The 13,816-nt window shown below is 41.9% G+C and overlaps 1 protein-coding gene across 1 annotated transcript in view; it reads left to right on the top strand.

Annotated features, from left to right (window-relative positions):
- LOC102076353 (von Willebrand factor A domain-containing protein 5A) overlaps window positions 1–13,493 on the top strand; it is a 58,077-nt gene extending 44,584 nt beyond the window's left edge. Inside the window, exons 20-21 of the mRNA XM_025897894.1 lie at window positions 12,379–12,502; window positions 13,164–13,493. Coding sequence (XP_025753679.1) covers window positions 12,379–12,502; window positions 13,164–13,381 — 342 coding nt within the window. The 3' untranslated portion in view covers window positions 13,382–13,493. The remainder of the gene's footprint in view (window positions 1–12,378; window positions 12,503–13,163) is intronic.
- Window positions 13,494–13,816: the final 323 nt, after the last annotated feature.

Here is a 13,816-nt window from a genome sequence, read left to right as displayed (position 1 = left end):
AAATTTCAGCAGTTAGAAATCAAACTGTTACAAAGATGCATGAGACAGGGCACGCTTGCAAACATGGACATAAGAGGGTGGCATAAACACAGATGTAGAGAAAAACAGCTGGTATACCTCTTGTGTCACCCCCAAGCAAACTGTATGGAGGCTTAACTCCAACTCCCCTCGGTGATGCCGCGCCAGGGTGCGGATGTATCGTAGCCCCTCCATCTTTTTCTTCCTGTAGGAACATGAAATAGTTTTAAAACTCATATCCTCACATTAAATTGAAAATAATTAATGCTAACAGTAGAAAATCATTTTACCAGTCGTCCTGACTCAGCAGGCTGAGGCTCAGCTGGAGAGTCTCTGAAGGATCAGAGACTGGCTGAAGCTCCTCCCCTAACTTTTCGTCAATTGAGAGGAGGTACCCCACGATGAGCCCTTTAAAGTCCACCTCTGGAGGCTGTCTAACAACCCTTCGAGGTGTCCTACGTTCTGGACTTGGAGCTTGTGGAGAAGCTGGAGCTGGAGGAGCTGGAGCTACAGACCCTGCTCGAGCTCCAGCTCCTCCTCCAGTTTGAGGCACTGGAACTTGAGGGGGGGCCGGAACTGGAGCTCCAGGAGGAGCTGGAGCTCGAGCAGGGGTCAGAGCTACAACCCTTGCTCGAACCCCAGCTCCTCGTCCAGCTCGGGGAGCTGGAACTCGAGGGGGGCCAGAACTGGAGCTCCAGGAGGAGCTGGAGCTCGAGCAGGGGTCAGAGCTACAACCCTTGCTCGAACCCCAGCTCCTCGTCCAGCTCGGGGAGCTGGAACTCGAGGGGGGGCCAGAACTGGAGCTCCAGGAGGAGCTGGAGCTCGAGCAGGGGTCAGAGCTACAACCCTTGCTCGAGCCCCAGCTCCAACTCCAGCTCGGGGAGCTGGAACTCGAGGGGGGGCCGGAACTGGAGCTCCAGGAGGAGCTGGAGCTCGAGCAGGGGTCAGAGCTACAACCCTTGCTCGAGCTCCAGCTCCAACTCCAGCTCGGGGAGCTGGAACTCGAGGGGGGGCCGGAACTGGAGATCCAGGAGGAGCTGGAGCTCGGGAAGGAAGAAGCCGCCGCCGAGCTGCAGAGGTTTGGGGCAGGAACGCATCCACAATTTTTTGATGCATTTGCTCCAGTGCCCTAACCACACGTTGGGCTGTCACCAGCCTGACACCACCGGCGACTTCTTTGTCTGCACAGATTAGATCATGAAATATTTATTACTCACATTTCTGTTTGTTTGCAGCTGAGAATGAACAAGACAAAAGTCCACTTTAAAGGGGAGAGCAAACCATGTATGTCTATAAGTGTGTTTATTAAATTAAAGTACAATTTTTCAATTCATCATAATCAATCTTAATTAATTATTTACAAAAATTTGTATTCAAATAAAACCAAATCACAGGCTGGATAAAAAGTGAAGGCAGTGTGCTGAAATGTCAAATTTTTCACCTCTATACATATGGCAAAATACATTTAGCAATGTGTAAAATCTGGTTGGAGGGTTTATCTCTCACACAACAGCTGATTAAAAGCCTGAAGGGTTTAAATGTCTGACATTCTGACTCTTTAGTGCGTCGATATAAGAACTGACCTGTTTCTCTGTAGTTTTTTAACCTCACTGGAATCTGACTTCTGTGAGGTGGAGAGGATGATGGAGGACACGGAGCAAATGGTGGAGGAGGAGAGGGGGTCTTAACCAATGGGACGGCTCTGAGCTCCTCGGGAGTGCGACTGTCTCGAGTTGTCATTGAACTTCCATCAGAGCTCAATGAAGATGCCAAGCTCAATTCCCGCTGCGGCTGCACCTCCCCAAAAAATTCAGCAAGTGGATGCAGGCTGTCCCTGGGTGTTTCTCTAAAGGCTGTCACGTTTTCAACAGCCACCCTTGGTCCACTGCAACCGGATTCCAAGTGACCATTGAAAATCCGGTCACGGATCCGCTTTTCTAAGTCCTCTACAGGTTGAAGAATCTCGTCAATTCGGGAAAGAGTGTCTGTCCTTCTCTCCATCTTTCCTATATCCTCTGTATATCTCTAGACAATCAGATTAAAGGAAAAAAAGCTGAGTTGACTTGAAATGTTTAGAAATGATTTTACAAAAATAGATTCACAATTTTACTGTGATAAACTAAACCACATTACACCATCACACATCTAATCCTAGAAGGTTTATTTTTTTAAATGACCAAAGTATTTTAACTTTATGCCATAACAACAGAAAGCATGAAAACATAAAAAGTGATGGGCTGTCTTCATATGTCAGTTATTATTACAACAGTCTTTATCTATTTTTACTTTTTAGCGTCTACGTTTTCTCTTCAGGATTTTGAGATGTGAAAAGTATGTTTAGAGAAGTAAAAAGAAGCTTGTACTTACATTCATTTCTATAAAGTGATGATTTTCGTTGAGCTATCCTGTAAAATTATAATTTTTGCCTTTTTAAGAGGACAAAAATGCAGTTAATGCACCGAAAGGTGTAATCTCCCAAAGTGTCGTGTCAAAAACGAACGCGTCTAACAGTGGTAGGGTGTTTGTGACGTTACACGGAATGTCACGTGCAATGTTTTGCCTTGTAAAGCTGCATCCATGGTAACAAAACAGCCAGAGCGGGGGAGATTCCAAGATGGCTGCCGAGTAGAAGCATCTCAAACAAAATAAATCTTAAACTGGTTTAAAAAAAGAAACCTGTTCTCCATTTTTAAACCGATCTTGTGTTAGAAGAAACAAAAACTGAGATATGTAAATGTCGAATCGTAAGAGAATGAGAATGTAGCAGGCCAGAGCAAGTTTGACTGAAGTTTCATCAGGTAATATCTTTATATTCAATTCAATTCAATTTTACTTATATAGCGCCAAATCACATCAAAAGTCTCCTCAAGGCGCTTTATATTGTACATTAGATACAGAGAAAAACCCAACAATCACATGACCCCCTATGAGCAAGCACTTTTGCGACAATGGGAAGGAAAAACTCCCTTTTAACAGGAAGAAACCTCCGGCAGAACCAGGCTCAGGGAGGGGCGGCCATCTGCTGCGACATGGCCTGTTATGAGTGAGCTAGCACCTTGAATCCGGCGACGTTCAATGCATTGTGAGTTTCCAAGACCCCAGCTGCGAAAAAGCCTCTTTATGAAATGGAGAGTAGCTCTTCACAGCAAGACTGATTTTTTTATATGGAGTCACTGAGGAAGCCAATGGAAATATAAAGGGGAAAGCGGTGGAGCTGTGTCCGAAAAACCAGCGGATGGTCAGGCTGCTGCTGCTGTGGACAAGAACTCACCTGAAACTTTTAGCGGCCAACCCAGGATCCAGGTAGTAAAACTTGAGTTAACAAGCATCCCTCACTTATACTTTTGAGATTTGCTATTTAAAATATATTTTTGTTATTTCCTAGAAAATGTTCAAAGTGTTCATGTGTATTGGAGCTCAGTGAGAGCATCTAAGCATCCATTGTTGTATTTTATATTAACTTGTTAAAGCATCTCTTTTTCTGTTATTTCGTTAAATGCCAGGGGTTTAAGAAATATTCATATTCATATTAGACTATATTAGACTTTATTCCTATTTCAAAAGCAGCTAAATACTACATTTAGTTTTTGTCAAGAATCTCACTCTATAGCTGTGGTTCTGTTTAGTTGTGGTACTGCATGCTTTATATCTTGTTGAGAGCACACAGAGTGATCTCACAGCGACTGCATACTTTGCAGGGCCCCGACCGATGTATGTAAAGGCCACAGGCAGTGTGGGCTGTGAACGCTGAATAAATAGTATGGCATCAAAAGAGGCAGGGCAGCAGGCACTTTACATCTTCATGTTTCCCTCTCACCATATGCAAACCAATATCATGACCAGCAGCTTTACAGCTGTGGCTCCAGCAAACGTCAGCTGATATTGGAAAGTAATATTAAGTTATTCTAACAACAGCTTATCAAGCTTAAATGTGCTGCTGTTGTTTATCCGCTGGTCTCCTCTTTCTGGTGCAAAGTGGGCAATGAACAAACAACAGAGATGGACTTGGGACAGAAAAGCCGATCAGCTGATCATGATTGAAGTAGTAACAGGAGAGAGATGGGGAGAGAATGATAGAAGAAGAGGCAGCTGTGCTGGATAAAGACACAGCATAACTCCAGCTTTGTGCCGTTTTTCATTCAACCTGAAGTATGGGACAAATCATGTTCCTTTTCACCTCAATATGGAACTTTAAAGTTTGATCTCCTCGGCTGTAATTGGCCAGCACAGAGTCGATCATGACCAATTGGCCAATCCACCACCTTTCATTGTTTATACGGTTACAAATTTACAATAATAATAATAATAATAATAATGATATAAGCATCTGCCCAAATGAAAAATCACCATCGGTAGCCGATGGCCAGTCCAGCTGTGGCTCCAGGAGAGAATCAAATTTTAACATATTTACAGGTATTTGAAATCCAAATATATGTACTGTATTGTTTGGACTATAGGACAGTGCGCCTTATAATCCGGTGTGCCTTATTTGGGTTGTGCTTATTGATCTCGAACTTTATGTGAGACACGGCACTTAAAAATCTGTCAAAAAATGCTTTAGTACAACGCTGGTAGCTACAAAGCCGCACCACTTTATGGATTGTTGTAGCATTACGGCTACCGTAGTCAGGAGTCTTGTGGAGTAATCTGGGTCCAAAGCTCCGTCCGCTTCAGGTCCCAAAGTCAAACGAACACTGCGGCATCACTGAGAGTTAAAAACTGTCTGAATTTTTTCATCTGTTATAAAATGATCAGCGTTGCTGCTTTACCAGGTGTAACAATTAAGTTTAATATCCAGGCATCCATGAAAAAAGAATTTATTCAAGTTGACTGAGAGCTTTCTGAAAAAATGTAAACATACAGCTCTGTTATCACTTCCAACATAAATGAAGACTTGAAACTAAACAGCAGTGACTTTTATAGGGTTACTGAAGTCGGACTAGCTGGTATATAATGATGTGCTACACTGCTATTTTCAATTGTGATCTACAGTTAATGATGCTATACTAAGATGGCTCTATGCATACTTCTCTAAAGAAAATATCACTATAATCACTAAAAAATAAAGAAATAGATAACTAAGGTGAATCTTTTTTTTTTTTATAATGACACAATAATACCCTGATGTATTTTTTATGTATTTATTTCTAATAGTATTTCTCTGTCAGTTCCTCTGAAGAGCATTGAGGTGGAGCTGGAGGTGAGGGACCATGTGGCTACAGTGGTCTCCACTCTGAACTACGAGAACAAGGAGGACAAACCATTAGAGGCTGTTTTTGTCTTCCCTCTGCCTGGAGATGCTGCTGTCTGTCATTTCAGTGCTCAGATTGGACAGACACAGATTGTAGCTGAGGTGAAGGAGAAACAGAAGGTGAGCTGGACAGTAAATATAACCTGATTATAAGTGAGCTTCAAAATAAACACAGTGAATGTCACTGACATGTGTCACCTGTGCTTCAGGCTCGTGAGGAGTATGATGATGCTCTGAGCTCCGGTCAGCAGGCCTTCCTATTGGAGGAGAGTGATCAGAGTCCAGACTTCTAGAACGATGCCCTTTTGACAAACAAACCCAAAACTGGAGATATTTGACTGTAATGCATAGCATCACACTTGGAGAAAAACAACCTGAACACATCAGCACAAAAACCTCATAAAATTACTTAGCTCTTAAATGGTGGGACTGGTGTGTTTAGTTTTGACAGGACTGCATTTGTCAGATTATCAACTTTTTTTGAAGTAGTTCGATGCTGTGTGCAAACACAGACTCTCCCTCTCGTCATGATTTTATATCATTACATGGTTTTAACTAAGAAAATGTTACATTCTTCAACCTGGAAGTTAATTGTGTTGGAATATATTAGAAAATGTAAGCTTGACATTTTTCTGTCCTTTTCATGTGTTTCAGGCTCTCTGAAACACATGTGGAGAGTTTGTGTTCTTAGTGAATCGATCTGAAAATAAGAGTAATACTCACATCAGCAGTGCCAGGGTATTCATAAAGTGGTGTTAGAGTTACAAAATATTTCCTCAAATCTTTTGTAAAATTGTTCCTCTCACACAGAGGTCTCACCATCTTTTCTCTCTTCCCTTCAGGACACTCGTCTGCTCCTGTTGAAGAGCTTACCAATGGGCTGCTATTCCAACATTTAGTTTTGGGTCTAGTTATGAACACATCTTCCCGTCAGTTGTATTCATATGATCTCCGTGATATCAGTTTTCTGTCACTTTTTTCTGTAAATATGTGATAAGATATGTTCCCCTGCTGTTAGACAACATGTTATGTTTGATCTCACTTGTGTGTTTCTCATGGCAGTAAGCGTGTAGAGTATAGTGAGAAGACCATGGAGGCTCTGAAGGCTGATCTTGGAGGAACAGAGATCCTGGAGTCCCTCAAAAATTCTTACGGTCAGCCCTGCATTCCCACTCAGACTAAACAGGTAACTCAGACACACACACACACACTTTAATGATGCCATTCTTTATTATATCTTTTTAATCATTCATTATTCCAACATGTAAGTTGACTATGAACCAAACCCTGTATCACTCGTAACATATCTTATATAATCTGTTAATTATACATAAGTTGATCTGTTGAGTGGCTCCTACTGTTCCTCTCAGTCTTGCTTCTCTTATGTTTTTTTTACTGGTTAAAACTGTTTACTGACAGCATACTTGTATACCTGTCAGAGAGTTGTGTTTCAGCTTGTGTAGATGTGTGTAAACTCTCCTCTCTAGCTGTTTGTCTTTACTGACGAGAGGTGGGGAACACCAAAGAAGTGATTGATCTGGTGAAGAAGAACTCTCACATGAAAAGCAAGAAAAATATGATGACATGTGCTGTGTACCAAACCTGTGTGTTTTAAAAACAGCTGTTGTATTCTCACAAACCAGAAAAACACAACTATATCTACACAGTTTCCAGAATGTCCAACATGTCCTCTGTGAAAACTGTTGTATTGCAGGTGTTTCTCTTTTGGGATTGGGGAAGGGGCCAGCTTTGCTCTCATCAATGGGATGGCCAAGGAAGGAGGAGGTCACGCTCAGTTCATCACAGTGACTGACAGGAACCAAAAGTAAGACAATGACTCATAACACTTACAGTTTTTTTATTATTTATTTTCCATTGAAAAGATGAAATTGGTTTAACACTGTAACTCTGTGTCAGAGCTCAGAGGCAGCAGAGGGCTGTGTGACGCTGAAGTACAGCCTGGCAGGTCATCCCTCTGAGAACCAGCCGCACTTCAGTCTCAGACCTGCAGAGAACTCTGGGTAAATGAGCGGTTTATCCACTGGAACAATTAGATATTACCTCGTGTTGCTTGTATGTATGATCTAAAACATTGTCATTGTGACCATATCACCATACTGATATCTGTACTGAGCTCATAGCATCAAACTCCTGAAGTATTTGATGTCTTTTTGAAAGATGGTGGTGTTTATGTCTGATTTCCATCCTATGAAAGAATTGTTATTTTCTCCTCTACACCTTTTTGAATATATGAAATGTAGAATGTGCTTCTTTCTTTCTCTTGTCTCTTATCTGTTCACAGGCTGGGTGCTCAGACTCTTATTTGCTCACAAGGACTACTTCAGCCCATGGCAGAAGTACCACCATCACTCTGGGAGAGCATGAAGTGAGGCGCACCCTGCGGGCCGTTAACCCGAGGAAGGCGGCCGGCCCAGATGGCATACCAGGACGTGTGCTGAGGGACTGCGCAGATCAGCTTGCCTATATTCTCACCAGGATCTTCAACCAATCCCTTGAACAGTCAATTGTCCCACCTTGCCTCAAGACCTCCACCATAATACCTTTGCCTAAGAAACCTCATATCTCTAGCCTAAATGACTATAGACCAGTGGCACTAACCCCGGTGGTGATGAAGTGTTTTGAGAAACTTGTGCGCTATCACATCATAGCAGCCCTACCTTGCAACCTCGACACACACCAGTTTGCCTACAGAGCAAACCGATCGACAGAGGACGCCATAGCAACAGCACTCAATGCAGCATTAACACATCTGGAGAAGCAAGGAAACTATGTGCGTATGCTCTTTGTGGATTATAGCTCTGCATTTAACACCATTCTCCCATACAAACTGGATGCTAAGCTAAAAGACTTGGGGCTGCCCCACAGCACCTGTAAGTGGATTAATAGCTTCCTCACCGACCGCAGACAGAGAGTGAGAGTGGGATGTCACACATCTCCAGCCCTAAATTTGAGCATTGGGTCGCCACAGGGCTGCGTGCTTAGTCCACTGCTCTACTCGCTTTACACACATGACTGCATCCCCGCCCACCAGAACAATACCATCGTAAAGTTCGCAGACGACACTACTGTGGTGGGGCTTATATCGGGGGGAGACGAGTCTGCCTATAGAGATGAGGTGGAGCGGCTGTCTTCATGGTGTAAGGATAACAACCTTCTTTTAAACACGAAAAAGACTAAAGAACTCATAATCGACTACAGAAGACATAAGACAGAAATTCAACCATTAATCATCAACGACGACTGTGTGGAGAGGGTGACAGACTTCCGCTTCTTGGGAGTCAGCATAGAGGGAAACTTATCCTGGAGTGTGAACACCTCTGAGCTACTGAAAAAGACACAACACAGACTGTACTTTTTGAGAGTACTCAGAAAGAACAACATCACACAGAGACTGCTGGTGTCCTTTTATAGAGCCTCCATCGAAAGCATACTAACGTACTGTATAGGCATCTGGTACGCTAGCTGCACAGTGGCTCAGAAGAAAGCACTACAGGGAGTAATCAACGCTGCCCAAAGGACAATCGGCTGCCCTCTCCTCAAACTGGAAGACCTACACAGTTCTCGCTGCCTCAAAAGAGCCCATAACATTATAAAAGATATTTCACATCCTGGACATTCCATGTTCGAACTGTTGCCTTCAGGTAAACGGTACAGAACCATATACACAAGGACTAACAGACTCAAACACAGTTTCTACCCAATTGCAATATCCTGTCTCAATGCTACTAAAAGTAGATAACGTTCACTGCCCCTGCTGTCAGTTGAAGACATGTTTTGTTAGATACACTAACATAATTGACTGAGTGTTTGATTGTTATATCACCTAAGGACGTATGTCAAGTGACTGTATGTCAAGTGACTGTATGTGGCATTAGGCCTGGATCGCTTTGGGTGCATTTATTGTATGAGTAGGTTGTATTTTATTTATTTTTCTACAGTATTTATAACATAGTTTTTTATAACATAGTTTTTTAAGTATTTATTTCTGTGAATGTGCATCGATCAGAGACATCTCTCAATTTCATTGTACTTGTAACAATGACAATAAAGAATATTCTATTCTATTCTAGAGAACGGAGAGGAAGACGATGAGGTAGAAGAAGATGGAGGTGTGAAGGAGAAGGTGGTGGAGTTGAGTGTGCAATCAGGAGTGAGCAGTTCTTTCACTGCCTTCATTGCTGTCAGTAAAGACAATGCCGAGAGGATTCAAGGCTCTCTTCTCCACCGAGATATTCCAGCACCCAGTGAGTTTTTTTTTTAAGTGACAAGAACAAATTGAATCCTGTGTACTCCAACAATATTGTTCTTGTTTCATTCTTATCTTATCAGTGGATCTAATGGGATGCTGTACTAGGAAAGATTACAGTGGTGAGTACAAGGTTTGTTATGTATACAAACTCAGTAAGAGTACACACACAGCCATATGTATATGTATCTCTGGTAGTTAGAATTGGGGTTGCTGCAAGTAAATTCAGTTGGATTTCTGATTATGGACACAGACCGAGTTAGTCTGAGTTATATAACATCAGATGATTTGCTCATGTTGACAAATTCCAGTCAGACAAGTAAAATGAGATCCCACATCAGTAAAGCTTCTACTGAATTTTGTGTGCAGCACGGCGGCACAGTGGTCAGCACTGTTGCCAGACAGCAAGAAGGTCCTATAAGTTCAATTCCACCATCAGGCCGGGGTCTTTCTGTGTGGAGTTTGCGTGGGTTCCCTCTGCTTCCTCCCACCGTCCAAAGACATGCAGTTAGTGGGGATAGGTTAATTGGTTAATCCAAATTGCCCATAGGTGTGAATGTGAGCGCGAATGGTTGTCTGTCCCTGTGTGTTAACACTGGGACAGACTGGTGACCTGTCCAGGGTGTACCCCGCCTCTCGCCCTATGACAGCTGGGATAGGCTCCAGTGCCCCCCCGCGACCCTGAAAAGGAGAAGCGGATGGATGAGAGCAAAATGTTTAATTGTGTTTTCATTGGGAGTAGAATTATAAGTGTGTGTACTCACTGCTGAATTTCCTTTGAAAAAGCAGGTTTACAGTAGAAATGTGCAACGGATGACTCTGAAGGTGTTTGTTTTGACTTCTTTGCTTTAAATGGACACACTTGAATATGTACTGATTCTTTTCCAAGTGTAATTTGGATTTTTCTACTATTAATTTTAACTTTAACATTTTTAATAAAGAAACATTTACATTTTTTTAATTAAATGTTAAGCATGCTACTATGTTTAGTCTGCAATGAAGGAAAAATGTTTTAATTTTGATTACAACTTCAAGTGTGTGTGCTCACTGTGGAATTTCCTTTGAAAAAGCAGATTGTGAGATGGATTATGGATTCGCTACAAATTTCGTAAAGAAATGCAGTTACAGAGGTATCTGTTTTGACTTCTGTAGCTTGCCATCACCAGTGTGTGAATGTGTGTGTGAATGGGTGGATGACTGGTTGTGTAAAGTGCTTTGGGGTCCTTAGGGACTAGTAAAGCGCTATACAAATACAGGCCATTTCTTTGCTTTAGATAGACACGTTTAGCTTTAATTGGACATCAAAAGTCATCTAGACCTTAATATCTTTAAGACATTCCTGTAGTTTAATTAGTTTTGTGTCATCTGGTTTCATGGGTATATACAGTTGAGAGTCATCTGCAAAGCAATGCAAATGTATGCAGTGTTTTCTAATAATACTGCCTAAACAGGTGTAACATAAGAAATATTGGTCCTAGTACAGAACCTGGTGAAATTCATAAAATACCTTTTGTATACAGTAATACAAAAAAGAGAGAAATCCAACAATCATATGACCCCCTGTGAGCAAGCGCTTTGGAGACTGTGGGAAGGAAAAACTCCCTTTTAGCAGGAAGAAATCTCCAGCAGAACCAAGCTCAGGGAGGGGCGGCCATCTGCTGCTAGGGGTTGGGAAGGGTAGGAAGACAGGACAAAGACACACTGTGGAAGAGAGCCAGAGAGGAAGAATAATTCAATGCAGAGAGGTGTATAAACACATAGGGAGTGAAGAAGGTGACTGAAGAAGAAATACTCAATGCATCATGGGAATCTCCCAGCAGTCTAGACATATTGCAGCATAACTAAGGAAGGAATTAGGGTCACCTGATCCAGCCCTAACTATATGCTTTATCAAGAAGGGGAAGTTTTAAACATAGTCTTAAAAGTACAGAGGGTGTCTGTCACCCAAATCCAAACTGGGAGCTGGTTCCACAGGAATTAAACACAAGTACAGCTCAGTCAGAGAGCGGCTGATACGATACTATAAAGTCTTTAAGATAAGGTGGAGCTCGATTATTCAACACCTTGTATGTGAGGAGCAGGATTTTAAATTAGATTCTGGATGAATCTTCTAGGAATGCAATCTAAATAATGCAGTAGTACAGTTTCAACTTACAGTAATAACATTTGGCATCACATGGCAGCTTCGAGAAAAGAAATCATCATCAAATATCCATAAAATTATGAAATATATCTGGTTGTAAAAGCTGCTCTTTTGTTAACTGTTACTCTTTTAATTGCCCCGATCAGAAATAATAACAACCCTAAATATGACAAATATATTGCAACACATGGATACTAACCAAGTCATTAGAACTATTTTCTTAATATCTCAGCTCATTATTTTATATTTTGTTCTTTTAATTCCCCCAATTAAGACGATTTTATTGAATAAATTAAACTCATTGCAGGAGAGTGGTCAGCATAAAAAATGTTACGATTGTACTTTGATTTTCAAATTTCCCCTTTAGCACTGCTGGATGAAGAATTTCCACCTGCTGAGAAGCCACCCAGAGACCCTTTGCTGCTGTTAGTCTCCCTCCAGAAGGCGTCTGGCTGCTGGCTGCTTGATCCAGCTCTGCTGCTGCACTGAGACCAACGAGGAGGTGGAAAAGTCACAGCCTGAAAAGGTGGGTTATTCAAAAGAATAATAAGACACAGTAATACTGGGTGTTTGTAACGTATTCATTAAAATGGTTTCAAAAGTGAATTTTCAAAATTACACACTCATGTTAACGAACATCTGCTTGCTGCCTCACTTAATTTATTATTTAACTACATGACTGCTGATTCTATACACTAGGCCAGCAGCGAAGTGTGGGCCACCATTCTGGCTCTGATCTGGCTTCATGGTTTCAAGATGGATGCAAAGGACGAGTGGGAGCTTCTGGCTGCAAAGGCTGCATCATGGCTCAGTGCGCAAAATGGTAGTAAACACAAAAATAAGCATTCAGTTTGTGATGGTTATACTGAGTTGCTACAGTCAGTCAAAGGAGCTTGGAAAGAAAAGCGTCTGGACTTCTTTGAGTTGCTTGAAGACGTTTCACCTCTCATCCGAGAAGCTTCTTCAGTTCTAAGGGTCAATGGTGGAGAGTCCCAGATTTAAACCTAGTGGGAGTTTCCCCCCAAAGAGGGACAAAGGACTCCCTGAAGATCCTCTACCTAATCACGTGAGCCAAGGTGTGAAAGTGGGTGTGGGTCCCAATCAGCCAGGGTTTCGGGTGAGCTCATTGTGAAACCTGGCCCCACCCTATCATGTGATTTCCTGAGGTCAGATGGCCCAGGATGTGAGTGGGCGTTAAGGCGTCTGGGAAGGGATCTCAAAACTGGATTATAGATGGCAGACAGTTGGTGTCGTAAACCACCGCCTCTGTTCAAAGATGGTCGCTCACAGTGGACGTAAATGGCTTCTTTTACTCCCCTTTCAAACCATCTGTCCTCTCTGTCCAAAATGTGAACGTTGGCATCCTCGAAAGAGTGACCTTTGTCCTTTAGATGCAGATGAACTGCTGAGTCTTGTCCTGTACAGTCGGTCAGTTATTAAGATGCTAATTGGTTATTTTGTTTTGTACGTTCCTTTTTTTCCAGCACCATCTGTGACAGAGTGTGTGGAAGCCGGAAATAGATTGTTGGGTTGCAGTGTGCAAAAAACTGCCCTTGAGGTTTTTATTAAACTAACAACTTCTTTACGATTATTACACAGAAGCAGATTTACTCCATACTTCATCCACATTAATCTTTGCATCGTCCAACTTTATCTAATGTGCCTTATTTTATGCTGCATGTGCCCAAAGTCTGCTTTGTAGGAGGACCAGAGATTATTGCTTTTGTATTCTCATTTTAATGTTGCTGTGTTTTATTTATGTATTATTTATAGTAAATAAATCAAAGCACAGGTGAGTATTTTTCCCTTCATTTCTTTTCATGAGTCATAATAAAACAAATTTTTAAGAAAGACTAACATACTTGTCCAAAATTCTTCCTTATTCCAATGCATATCTTTCATTTTTTTCAATTTATGTCATGTAAGTAAACAGCTGGGCATAATTTCCACTAACCAAAGGGACATCGTGGTCAGCCATCTCTCTCTCAGAGTGAGTGAAATCAAGGCCAGCAGAGGGATATAATGTTATGATCTACTGTGTCAAATGCAGAAGTCAGATCCAGTAAGACTAGAACCACAGAGCAACCTGAGTCAGTGGTTAAAAGGAGATCATTAAAAACTCTTAGCAAAGCTGTCT

The sequence above is a fragment of the Oreochromis niloticus genome, linkage group LG14, assembly GCF_001858045.2.
Source record: "Oreochromis niloticus isolate F11D_XX linkage group LG14, O_niloticus_UMD_NMBU, whole genome shotgun sequence".
NCBI lineage: Eukaryota > Metazoa > Chordata > Actinopteri > Cichliformes > Cichlidae > Oreochromis > Oreochromis niloticus.
Note: the sequence above shows the minus strand (reverse complement) of the source record. Positions and strands in the feature narration are given on the sequence as shown.